The 12,310-nt window shown below is 31.5% G+C and overlaps 2 protein-coding genes across 2 annotated transcripts; one reads left to right on the top strand and one right to left on the bottom strand.

The window, feature by feature from the left end:
* Window positions 1-824: 824 nt before the first annotated feature.
* Window positions 825-3,956, bottom strand: LOC114184200 (triosephosphate isomerase, cytosolic). The gene is made up of 9 exons (XM_028071476.1): window positions 3,751-3,956; window positions 3,123-3,198; window positions 2,550-2,673; window positions 2,241-2,325; window positions 2,003-2,135; window positions 1,694-1,788; window positions 1,420-1,498; window positions 1,220-1,302; window positions 825-1,130 (listed from the first exon to the last, which is right to left on the bottom strand). Exons 1-9 carry the CDS (start codon window positions 3,787-3,789, stop codon window positions 1,086-1,088), a joined length of 759 nt encoding a protein of 252 aa, XP_027927277.1. The 5' UTR covers window positions 3,790-3,956; the 3' UTR covers window positions 825-1,085.
* A 4,115-nt stretch (window positions 3,957-8,071) lies between these two features.
* Window positions 8,072-10,876, top strand: LOC114184201 (outer envelope pore protein 16, chloroplastic). Its single transcript, XM_028071478.1, has 6 exons — window positions 8,072-8,380; window positions 8,461-8,512; window positions 8,795-8,826; window positions 9,151-9,184; window positions 9,277-9,344; window positions 10,494-10,876. The coding sequence occupies exons 1-6, from the start codon at window positions 8,276-8,278 to the stop codon at window positions 10,632-10,634; spliced, it is 432 nt and encodes a 143-aa protein (XP_027927279.1). The 5' UTR covers window positions 8,072-8,275; the 3' UTR covers window positions 10,635-10,876.
* Window positions 10,877-12,310: the final 1,434 nt, after the last annotated feature.

Here is a 12,310-nt window from a genome sequence, read left to right as displayed (position 1 = left end):
CTTCATAGTTTTATATTTAGAAGCACATTAATAAATAATAAATAATTTTGACAATTGTTATTTTCACATTAATAAAGATGTTCAAATGAATCTGAATAAAACTTTCACTGCAGATACACTGTTGTCAACGTGAACAGAAAAACAACATAGTACATACTTTGCTTAAAATTTAATGTTTGAAATAATCATATCACTCTCTATCACTCTCAATCTGAGGTAACCAACAACCGTACAGAACAAACAAAATTGGAAGAACCCTTTTTATTCAGACTCACTGTTTTGACTAAAAAATTTAGAAGTTCCCTAATATCACAACTTTGTATAAAAACGAGAAAAACAACTCTTAAAACACAATTATAAACGTATAATGAAAATTAAGTTCTGAAAATCACTTTAGGTCTACAAAGGTAATATGAACTCTGTCAACAAAACATTTTGCAGAATTAAAATTAAAATATTCGTTTGTCTGAGAAAGATTTTGTCTGATAAACAAAATGAAAATATATGAAATTTAAATATCTCGCACATACACACAAACACCATGATTCGACAAAGATCAAAGAACCACGACATAGGAATGTCACAAAGCAACATCGACATTTCACAGACGAACAAATTACAGCAGAGAATATCACACTAACCAGGAGGTAAAGCAGTGTACAAGGTAGAATGATGTTGGACGATGGAAAGTAGAAATCAGACAGTGGTTACAGGTTCTACCATTTTTAGACCGGTTCTTATCTGTTAATTTGTTCATTCAATTCACTGGGTCAACTGAAGGGGAAGCAAGTCCTGTTTTTCCTAACTAAGGTGACAAAGGCATCAATAGTAACCAAATTGACTACAGTTAACTAGTGATGAACATTATTTACCCACCAAATGTTATGGTAGTTACACTATTTGCATTAAGAAATTTAACCAAAATCCAATGGATCGCCTGTGGATGAGACCACAGGAACGCGCGTTTATTCGGTAGTACTAAACACAAAGTTCAAAAGCATTTGCCACAAAGCACAGAACCAAAACTCAAACAGTAATTTCCGAAGCAGCTTGAAAGGCAGCATATCAGTTCCTAACTACGAATTTCAATTCTTCACGGTGGCAGCGTTTATGATGTCCACGAACTCCGGCTAATTACAGAGAAGTACAAAAGTTAGTTGCTTAAATGTCAAGTAATTTGAAACCAAACACAACAAAAACAATGGGTAAAAAGAATTACCTTGAGGGAAGCACCACCAACCAAAAATCCATCAACATCGGCCTGTCCTGCCAATTCTTTGCTGTTTCCTCCATTTACAGAACCTGCAAGTTAGTGATGTTCGTTAGATCAGAAACTCAATGTTTATTCTTTTGACACGCAACTACAAGTAAACTACATACGATAAATATAAAGGGGGTAAAGTGCATGCAAGAGATTACCTCCATAGATAATTCTTACAGATGCAGCAACTTCGGCACTCACATTATCCTGAAACCATTTCCTCAAAGCAGCATGAACCTAAGACCAAACACACAACAAACATCTTACAAAAGATACAAGAAGGAAGAAGTCACCTAGGTATCAAATGTCTAAATTGGCAGAAGGTCAAAGAACAACAAGATAGAAAGTTACACAAGCTAGAATATTGAAGAACTATGAAGTTTATAAAAAAAAAAAATCAGTATAGGGACAAGCAATTTTTCACTAGCATACCTCTTGAGCCTGAGCAGGGGTTGCAACCTTTCCTGTTCCGATGGCCCAGACTGGCTCGTAGGCCAAAACAACATTGTCCCAGTTTGATATTTTAGCTGCAGATAGAATTCAGGTCAACTAAAATATAGATTGCTAACACCAGTAAGCAATGAATAATGATAATATGTTATGTTAAAGCAAATATTAGAAGTTCTGTAACAAGAACTGCAAAGGCCCTTATGCAATATTTATGAGAAAATCACAGAAATAAAACACAACTTAATGAGTATGCAGAAAATTAAAACTGTATATGTGGGGGAAAAAAGGTACCTGCAATTGCTTTTGTTTGCTCAGAAACAACAGCTGTTGTTGTACCAGCTTCACGCTGTTCAAGAGTCTCTCCGATGCAAGCAATAACTTTCAGACCTTGTGCAAGCGCATATGCAACTTTATCTCCCACAAACTGATAGACAGTAAAGCATGTGGTAATGTTATAATTTATCTCATTAAACTTCAAAAAGAACTTGTACAAAAGAATGTAAACCATAGACAACTATACGCTTTGTACCTCATTTGATTCTTGTAAAAGCTGCCTCCGTTCAGAGTGACCAATAATAACCCACGGAATTTCCAAATTAACAAGCATTTCAGCACTGTTATTGAAAAATACAAAATGTACAACTATTAAAAAGATGGGTAAAAGATTTGAGAATGTGTGTCTCACTGTTTATAAATCACTAACACAAGGGGCGAGTAGACAGTTCTATTTCATGATTCAACTGAAGAAAGTGAAGATAACTAAGCCATTAGCCTAAAATAACTAAATGCAAAGCACATGACCAAATGAAAAATATTAAATAAAAATGAGGTAACACACCTAATTTCTCCAGTAAAAGCACCACCTTTGCGAACCCAACAGTTCTGTGCCGCGACATGGAAATCAGGGCGCAGCAAACTTTTTACAAGGGGAAGGAACACAAAAGGTGGACTCACAACAACTTCTGTAAAAGAGAAACACATTTAATAGCACATGTCAAAAGATCATCATCACGCCATAAAAATTGGATGATCTTATATACCAACAACAGATATATGAAACCAGTCAAGAATTGTAATAGGTTCAAGGGAGCCAGGTGCTTGATATCTTTGGTAAATAAAATTATGATGCAATTGCGTACTGTACAACTGACGAGTATACGAAACATCATCTCTGGTATCTAAATAAATAATTTAGGTCTCGTTATAAAAAAAAGTTGTTCTGAATTAAAAGATACAGAATTAGGACCTTTTTAAAGTAGTAAGTAGTTTTATGATTATAATCCTCAATCCAAAAGATGGTCCATATTAAAAGTGCAATTAACTTAAGCCAGATAGATCATTGACATGAGTGTGTTAAGTATGAAATGTTAGGCAGAAAACGAGATCCCATAAGAAGTTCGCTAAGACTCACCCACAACATCTTCTCCAGGGACTTTCGCTTCATTCAGAGTAGTAACAATCTTCTTCACCTCCTCGGTGGTTCCATTCTGCAACAAAATCAATCCAAACATCAGTTACGCTGATGAATCAGTAAAGGTTTTCAAAACACAAGTTGATTCAATAATTAGTTGTTCCCACGACATTACCAAGACAGATCCATGAAAACAAAAAAAGGCATACCGGGCAATTAGAAATGCCATCGTCAGATTACACATAAAGCATGCACAAAACACAAATTCTTTCAAGATCATCACAAAATGGTAAAGTGCATGTTTCTTTTACAAATCTCCAGAGAGAACAAGGATCTTGGTCCGAAGAGTTCCACTACTACTATATACTGGCTAGATCGGAAATAATAAACAAAAAAGTGACACCCATGAAATGATTTACAGACAATAATTAAAACCTTCCGATCTGTTTAACTACACGTGTCCTACATTCTCCATATAGTTTCAGAGCCCAGCCTTTTCAAATTAGAACAACTCTCGAAGTTGATCGTTTAGAACTACCGAGGTTTCGTTTATCAAGATTAAAACAAAATCACACATATGCAAAAGGAGGTAAATGATTAAGAAAATGGAGAGACGATTGAAACATACGCATTTCCAGTTTCCACCGACGAAGAATTTTCTGCCCATGTTTTTGTTTGGTTTGATTTCGATTCCTACGAGACAGTGAAGAAACAGAGAAACCCTTGTTCTACGATGCACCACAAAGTTACTGTCCACACAACCTTATCACCCTTTATAACGCGGACAAACGGAATATGCTTTTTAGGGCATTTCCTTGCCTCTCATCTTTTTTTAATACACTATTTTTAAACATTAATTGTTTTAATTAAAAAGTTTAAGTAACTTCGATCTAACACACTCCAGAACCATAACTTATTAGGCCTCAATTAATTAATATAAAATGCAATCTCTCTTTCTCTGTAGATTTTAACTAGTAAAATATAAATCTTAATTACTTTAATTATTGATAGAAAGTCTTGTTTAAATTGAATGATGATACAAATTTAATTAATTTACCATTACTTTTATGTATTAGGTATACAAAATATACCTAATACATAATATATATATATATGTGCAAAAATAAATATTTGGATTTTAAACATGATGATGGTTATGTAATATCCGAATAATTTTGTTAGCTTTGACTAATTCAAATGAACTATCTATTTAAAGTATATTACATTATAACAGGAAAAATAAAAACTATTAAATGTCAACCAAAGCTTTCGAAAACAAAATGTTCACAAGTCAACGTAAATAATGGACACTATAGATTTAATTATATGATTTGGCCATCACTGAAAAAAAAAAAAAAAACGATTGCATATTTTTATTCGTCCTTTTTTTTATTTATTTCAGAAGCGTCGCATTCATGTATTAGTAAATTAATTAATTTGAAGTTATTTTACCTAATTTTTTATGTGGTTGTCTAAATATCAAAATCACCAATGAATTAATATTGGAGAACATAAAAGTTATATATAATATTAATGAAAAACAAAACACAATACTATGCATGTGTAAAAAAACAAAAATCTGAATGAGTTGGGTTAAAGTTTTTCGATACACACAAGAAAAAGTTGAGAATTTATATTGTTGTGGTCAGAAACAGAAGATGAGAGATAAGCATTTAAGACATGGCTGTTATTGAGGGTTGTGAAGGTCCCAAGCATCCACGATTCACAACTAAGCAAGAATAAGTTTGTGGTCGTTGTAACTACTTTTATTTTATGTGGCTCTTGTGAATACAGTTCAATTACTCAGAGAATGACGTTAACTTCACAGTGGAAAATGTTTCAGACACAAATTAGAAGACAGGGTCTGTTTGATAATAATAAATGTTAAAGTGGTTTCAAGTGAAAAGATAATTGAGAAATGTAGTAAGTGCAGGTTGATAAGTTAGTTTTTTCTTTTAATCATAAGTAGTATATTTTAAGTGATGTATGTTTAAAATATATTTTGAAGTGCATAAAAAATCTTTTTTATAAGTGTGTATAAATTTGAGGAGATCAAATATATCAAATTTATTAAAATTAAAAGAAAATTTTATTTACATTTTAATTTTTGTTCGTGTAAAAGAATTTGAGAATCAAAGTCTACTTAATGGACAAGAAAGTTCCATCGGTGGGTGCATAGTTTGATAGATGTAAAATACAAAGGCAAAAGTTTACATGATACTTTTAAATAATTTTTAATTCTATATTATCAGTACAATATATTTTAAATATATATGTAGTTTTCTAATTTATAAAGGTTTTTACTAATTTCGTTTCTGCACATAAATTTTTTTAAAATAAAAATTAAATATATTTTTAATTTTTCATATTTAACGCGATATTAAAATTAGTTTCTATTATAAAAATTTAATACATTTTGATATTCAAATTTAATAAATAAATGAATATAGAAATCTTAATCTAATTACACTAAATGTTTTGAATGGGTTAAATATATTTTATGATACATTTTAGTTCAATTACAATTGAGATTATATCTATTTATTTTGTAAAATTAAAAATTAAAATGTATCAAAAATTTGAATAAAAACAAATTTCAATTTTATTTAGAAACTATTTATCCCATTTTTTATAAAGATAATCATAACTCTAAAGTTTCCTCTCCATTGTTATTCAATTTGCGATGTTATGTTTAAGATTTTAAACTTAAACGGTCACACGACAGTACGACAAGATCAGATGAGAATAGATTAATAAAAAAATACAAATTTTGGATATTGAAAAAATAAAAAAATTTAGTGAGAGTTCAACTGAAAATACACAAATAGAAGCTTGAAAATTAATTATGCAATCTTTTATTTTTCACACAATGATACATAAGATGCAAAGTAATGATCACGTCAACCCAAATAAAAATTTAAAACTTAATTAAATTTATTACTTGAAATTATGTTCAATTAATCACAAGCCCGTTATGTTTCATTTAATAAGTTAAAACTATATATGAGTATTATTTTATAATTTACTATTATTTAAATTTTTTCTTTAAGTAATATTTTTTTAGAGGTATCTTTTTATGAGTCTCCTCAACCACATAACACTGAAGTCCAAAATTTGTACTGAATTTGCTGTATTATTTATCTTCTGAACCTTCAAAAGTTACAATGAGTCAATTTAAGAATTAAAAAATATTATATATTCACCATTGGTTTTGGCTATTCCTTGATTCTTGCTGGAATATGTTGACGACATACTATTTTTTTAGACTAAGTTTGCAATAAATTGACAATTTTCAATAACTTCTTCTACCCCTTTTCAAAGAGGACCACACATATTTATTTGGTTTGGTAATTGTCAAGCTAGGAAAATTTTTTATCCCAAAAAAGGTATAATTTTTATTTTATTAGAAGATACCTAAACTTATCTTCTCTATCTTCACTCTCGTGTTTCAAGTATTGGATATTTATATTTCCACCTTCATTTTCCTTTTGAGGGAGGAGTATTAGAAATTGCACTTTATTAATATGAACGTTTAATTAATTTTGATATTATTACAGATTCATTACCTATTAATATTATTTATGTTACGTAAATTTAAACTCAATATCTCTTACTTGTCATTTTATTTTTAGAGAAGAAAAGTCATTTATAGGTCTAGGGTCCATTCTAACTTCTAATCGTTTGATATTAATAACAAATTAATCATGATTATAATAAGGAAAAGTATGATTTAGAGGAAGAAGAAAAGACAAAACTCGAAACAGAAATACAATTTGAATCGTCAATCCTTAAAATAATAGTAATAATAAAAAAAATAATGTTTCATGTTAACTGACGAATGAAAAATTCATAAAAATTATAATCACTACTGCGTGCACCTTTACGTCTTCATCGACCCAATAGTCAACATAATGACATTTTTAATAATATATATATATATATATCAATTTAATTTTAAAAACATAACATAAAAAATACTTCAAAATATTTAAAAAAATAATAAAGTAACACAGACAATTGTATTAAAAATTAAATTTTAAACCGGGTCTTAGATTATTACAACCCAGGGCAACCCTTATTTAGCCTAGGACTATGTAGAGGGAATATTTTATAATATAAACTTATTAACTATTTTATTTATTCCTTTTGAATAACTTTTCCATTTTATATCGTAAAATTCAAAGATAAATTATTAACATTTTTAATTTTAAAATTACTTATTTAAAACAAACTAAAAACTTTTGATAATTATTTTATGAACAAAAAGTAGGTGAAGTACTCAAATCGAGAAATCAATAATAAATTTTGGGTGAGTTGGGGCTTGAATAAGAGAGTGCATAAGTAGGTTTCAAGATGGACATATACTTTTTCACGTGAACATATACTTTTTTTTTTTCACGTGAATATAGTACAACTATTTTTCTTATAACTATTTATGAGAACTGTTAGTCTATTTAAAAAAAGAAAAGAAAATAGACCAAACATACCTTTAAATTTGTTAAGTTTTTATGATTTATTTAAAATCAATTCTTTACCATTAAAATGATAGAACATAAAAATGCTCTTAACATCAGTACAAAGATGAAATGATATTTTTGTAATAATTATATTATTGCATACAATTTTTTTATTAATTCTGTTGATAGTTGATTTAAGTCGTGATGAACTATTTTGAGTGAATTTCTCGTAAAAACAATAATATGTTTTTATTAATAAAACTTGAAATCTTATTTGGCGACTAGTTACTGAAATACTAAACATAGAAAACTGTTTTCCAGACTCTAATATTGAAAAATTAGAATTCAATTAACCTTAGAAATCACGAAAACTAATCTTAAGATGTTTGATTTAAGATGTTTAATTTTTGTAGGCTAAATTAGTTTTTTTTTTTGTTAACGGTTTGAATAAGTAGTAAATTTGTTGCTGTTGCACGTAAAGATCCTCGCTTTTTTTCTCGGTCACTTTTCTTCCGTTGATTCAATAAAAGAGTTGAAAAGAACAAAAAAGATTGAGATGACAAGGATATTCGGGTAGGAGCTAATGAAGTGACAGGTGGTGAATCTGAAGACTATGTGTGTTCTTCTGGCTATGCATGTGAATTGAATGAATGAAGGCCAAAACAAAACGAAGAGAATCTAAGAAGAGAGTGAAAGATGGCATGGGTGAGAGTTTCAGGGCCTCCTAGGGTTGAAGTAGCCGTTGACATGGGAAATCCATTTCTCAATCTCACAGTTGATGCTTTCCTCAGGATCGGAACCGTAATTTTCTCACCCTTTTCTCTTTCTTTTCTAAATTACTTAATTAATTATTTTTACTATTTATTTATTTTGTACTCCAGATCGCAGCCACGCGCGCAGGTGCCGAAGATACCTATCATATTATCCAAAAGAGTAAGTAAGCATTTCATAAATTCATCACTCATCATCATCCCTTTTCTTCCGGAGTCTGAATAGGTAACTTTTTCTTTGATATCTATTAAATCACGTTTCAGTTTTTTCCTTGTTGAATTTGGTTTACGGGTATAAACTAGGTTCTATGGCAATTTCGTATTTTGCTTTGCTTTGCTTCTTCCGTGGTATCGCTTCAGTGTTCCTACTTCTTTAGTTTTGAATTATTATTGCTATTTCGTCTGTGAAGGCCTTTGTCAGACTAATTCAACATGTCTGTTCCAGGGAATATCTCGAGTCATGATTTTGAGAAAACGGTAAGTTCACAATTTAACGCAGTGATTCGCTATCAGTTCTTTTTTTGTGAAATTGATGTTTTCAAGTGTGTAGAGATTCAGTCCAATTTCACTGTGTAAATCAGTATACTGTTGTCTTGTCACTTTTTAACATAACCGACGATTGGATTCTCTTTCTCCTAACCTTTCAATCGTGCTATCAATCCTGTGCATCTTTTTTAAGAGTATAATGCTAGGACGACGGAAAATGATAACTGGGGTGACCTCCCAAAGGGTACCTGGGAAACCTATTCAATGCACATTTTCAATTTCTTGCTCACTGAGGTGTTCGATGTTTTATTGCAGTTGAAGAAGATGTGTAAAGAAGGTGTATATTGGGGTAAGACTTGGATTGCAAGGTCTATGTAATTGGGAATATTCATTTTGAAAAAGCAATTGCTCCATTTGGTGTACTTCTTTTTATGCTTACAGGAACTGTAGCTGGCCTTTATGTTGGAACCGAATATGGGGTAGAGAGAATCCGTGGCACTAGAGACTGGGTAATTCTCTCCACACCATTTGTCCAACTATCCATATTTTTTTACAGTAGTCTAATTTCACAGTTTAAATAGACTTGTTAAGATTTTAGACCCCCTGCTAGGAGTTACACTGGGTATTGTATTAGATTTATAATATATAGAGATTCTGTTTAGCTAAGATTTTTATGGGAAAGTTAAAACTAACTTATAATTAAGTTGTGGTAAAGAGTACCCGGGACAAGCTCTTTATGTGGTTTATGATGAACCAATTATATCTATCATTAGATTCATCTGATCTTCTTCTTTGCATCCTATACCACCCGCACTGAAACTCTCCCCTTTCCCTTTCTCTCCCTCACAACCAGAAAACTTTTCAACTCACTTTTTCTGACTTCTTCCTTCTCCCCCATTGAACCCAAACCCATCCTCTTCTTCAGAAAATCCATCAGCCACAACTATGCAACCAACTTCTCTTTCGACACTTTGCACTTACCATCCTGATCTCTTTTCAACCCCTTCTCTTCTCTCACAATATATTCTTTATTCTGACTTTCCAATTTTTGGGTTTCTTGTACGATTGATTAAATTGTTACATTGGTTGTGGCTGGCTGCAAATAGTAAACAGCGACAAAATACAAGACTGTGGTGGCACCATAAGGAAACAGTAGACATTGCCATTGAAGGTGGAGAATAATCCATTGGATGAACACAGATCACTTAAATTCCAAGCGATAACTTAGTAGGAGAAAAGGGAAGAATTGCTGCCACCAGAAATTGCTTCTGGTAGCAAATGGTGGTCGAAAGAAGTGTTGAGAATGGAAGTGGCTGGTGAAGAAGTAGTAAGACACGATCTAATGTGGGAGAAGTAGGATATGTGCTAAGATTTTAAATGATGTAATGGTCAATAATACTGATACACTGTAGACGATCTATAAAGATGCACGGTAGCCTTCACCATAAGTTTATTTACAAAAGTTTTCCAAAAGTTAATTTAGTTCATAATTAGATATAATAATTAAAAAAATGAATTTGTGAAAATTGGAAGTCAAAGGGATTTTAACTTTTTGATTTAGATGTGCTCCATTGTTCAATTGCAATTTTATTTTTTACTTGAATTCTTACTGACGCATTTTTTGTTGGTTGCTTGGACTTGGATTGGATGTACTGCAGAAGAATGCCATGATTGGGGGTGCAGTAACTGGGGCGGTGGTATCTGCAGTCAGTAACAACAAGAAAGACAAGATTGCGATAGATGCCATTACGGGGGCAGCAATTGCTACTGCTGCAGAGTTCATAAATTACCTTACTTGAATGAATGAAAATGGATGTTACTAGTTTTCTTGCATGTTTTGGAAAGAGATAGCACATTCAGTCTCTCTTGTCATGTGTACCAGTTCCGTCTTGGTATTGATGCAGTTACTTCTTACTCAGCTTTCAGTTAAACCTATGTTTTTATCTTATATTGGTCAATTACTTGTTCAGCATGGTCAATTACTTAGTCTTTGGGTTTGGAAACAATGAAGGTTTCAGGTTGAAGAGGTTTAGGAATTTAACGCTTTTATGCTGACCGGTGAATCAATTTCGTGTATGCGTTATTATATGGCTTAAAATTTTCAGCTCAAGTGTTTATATGTTAAAAAAAGATCTGCCTAATAGCTTAACCTAGAAAGGAATCTGAATTGATTAATGAGTCTTTCACTTGTTTAAGTTGAATCTTGAAAGAATTTTTAAGTTTTACAACTCAATTAATCAATTTCGTAGTTCTGTGTTAATGGACTGTTTAAGACAATTAAGAAAGATGGTAAGAAAAGAGAAAAATCAAGACACAACAATTTATACTAGTTCGATTCAAAAAGAATCTACGTCTAGTCTTCTCCTAAGTAAACCCACTTAGGAGGATTCCACTAATACAATTAGGATCCAAGAATTACAAGAACATCTATATAATTCTAGAACCTAAAACCCAAGAACTTGATCTACCAATCAAGAACTTCCCCTAGGAGCAATACATCCACGCAATTGCACCTAGGCCTACACTTCACACAATGGAGCAACTGTAATCAGAGATACAATCAAAATAAACAAGAAACGAATACACCTATGTTGTGCAAATTTGTCAATTTGCTCCTAGATTCAAGCTAGACCCATTAAGGTAGAATCAACCATCAATCTCCTTGAATCTTCACTTGAATGATCTTCCAGAATGCTCAAGAACTTTGTGTCTCTCAGAGGGCTGTTTCTCATAATGAATTTTAGTGATCTGTAAATTTTCTCTCTAACTAAAACAAATTTCAAAAAATAGCTTTTATACAGAGTTCTCTACTGTCATTAATGGATTAGGAATTTACCTAATCGATTATCGTGAGTGTATTTTCACTGTCTTAGTGCAGTACTCACAGCTAATTCATTAGTTAAACAACTAATCAATTTATGATTGCACAAGCAAGAGTGTGATGATTAATTACAACTTAATGCAGGCTTGATTTACATCTGATAATTTCATACAAACAGCCTAATGCACAGCCTAACTAAAACAAGACTAATTCTAAACTGGTGATACACATGAAGTGTAACCTTGGACATCATCAAAACCATTTTCATATGAGTTGAAGTAGCTCCCCCTTTCAACATTATACGTAAGTCAAACTAAGTTCCGTTAAAAATTGGAAATAAAATCCTACGGAAGAAGGAAAATTGAGAGATTTTCTTATTATAGGTAAAACAACTAAAGTGGAGTTGCTATAGGTAAACAAATCACTCCTTTGAAGTTTTTAACAGTTACATTTCTACATACTGGTACTGTAATCTCTAGTTAACTTAGAATAGTGTGATATTTCGTTTTCTATTAGTTTGGCCATGGTGTTTAGACTGTAAGGAATGTGGGGAGGCTCGGTTTTGTACTAATTATCTTATGATTTTGAGTGTGGTGGGTTGGTTTTGCTTTACGTAGCCTTTACTTTTGAATTTCCAAAGGAGTGGTGATATCT

The sequence above is a fragment of the Vigna unguiculata genome, chromosome 5 (genome assembly GCF_004118075.2).
Source record: "Vigna unguiculata cultivar IT97K-499-35 chromosome 5, ASM411807v1, whole genome shotgun sequence".
Lineage (NCBI taxonomy): Eukaryota > Viridiplantae > Streptophyta > Magnoliopsida > Fabales > Fabaceae > Vigna > Vigna unguiculata.
This window is presented reverse-complemented; position numbering and strand designations above follow the sequence as displayed.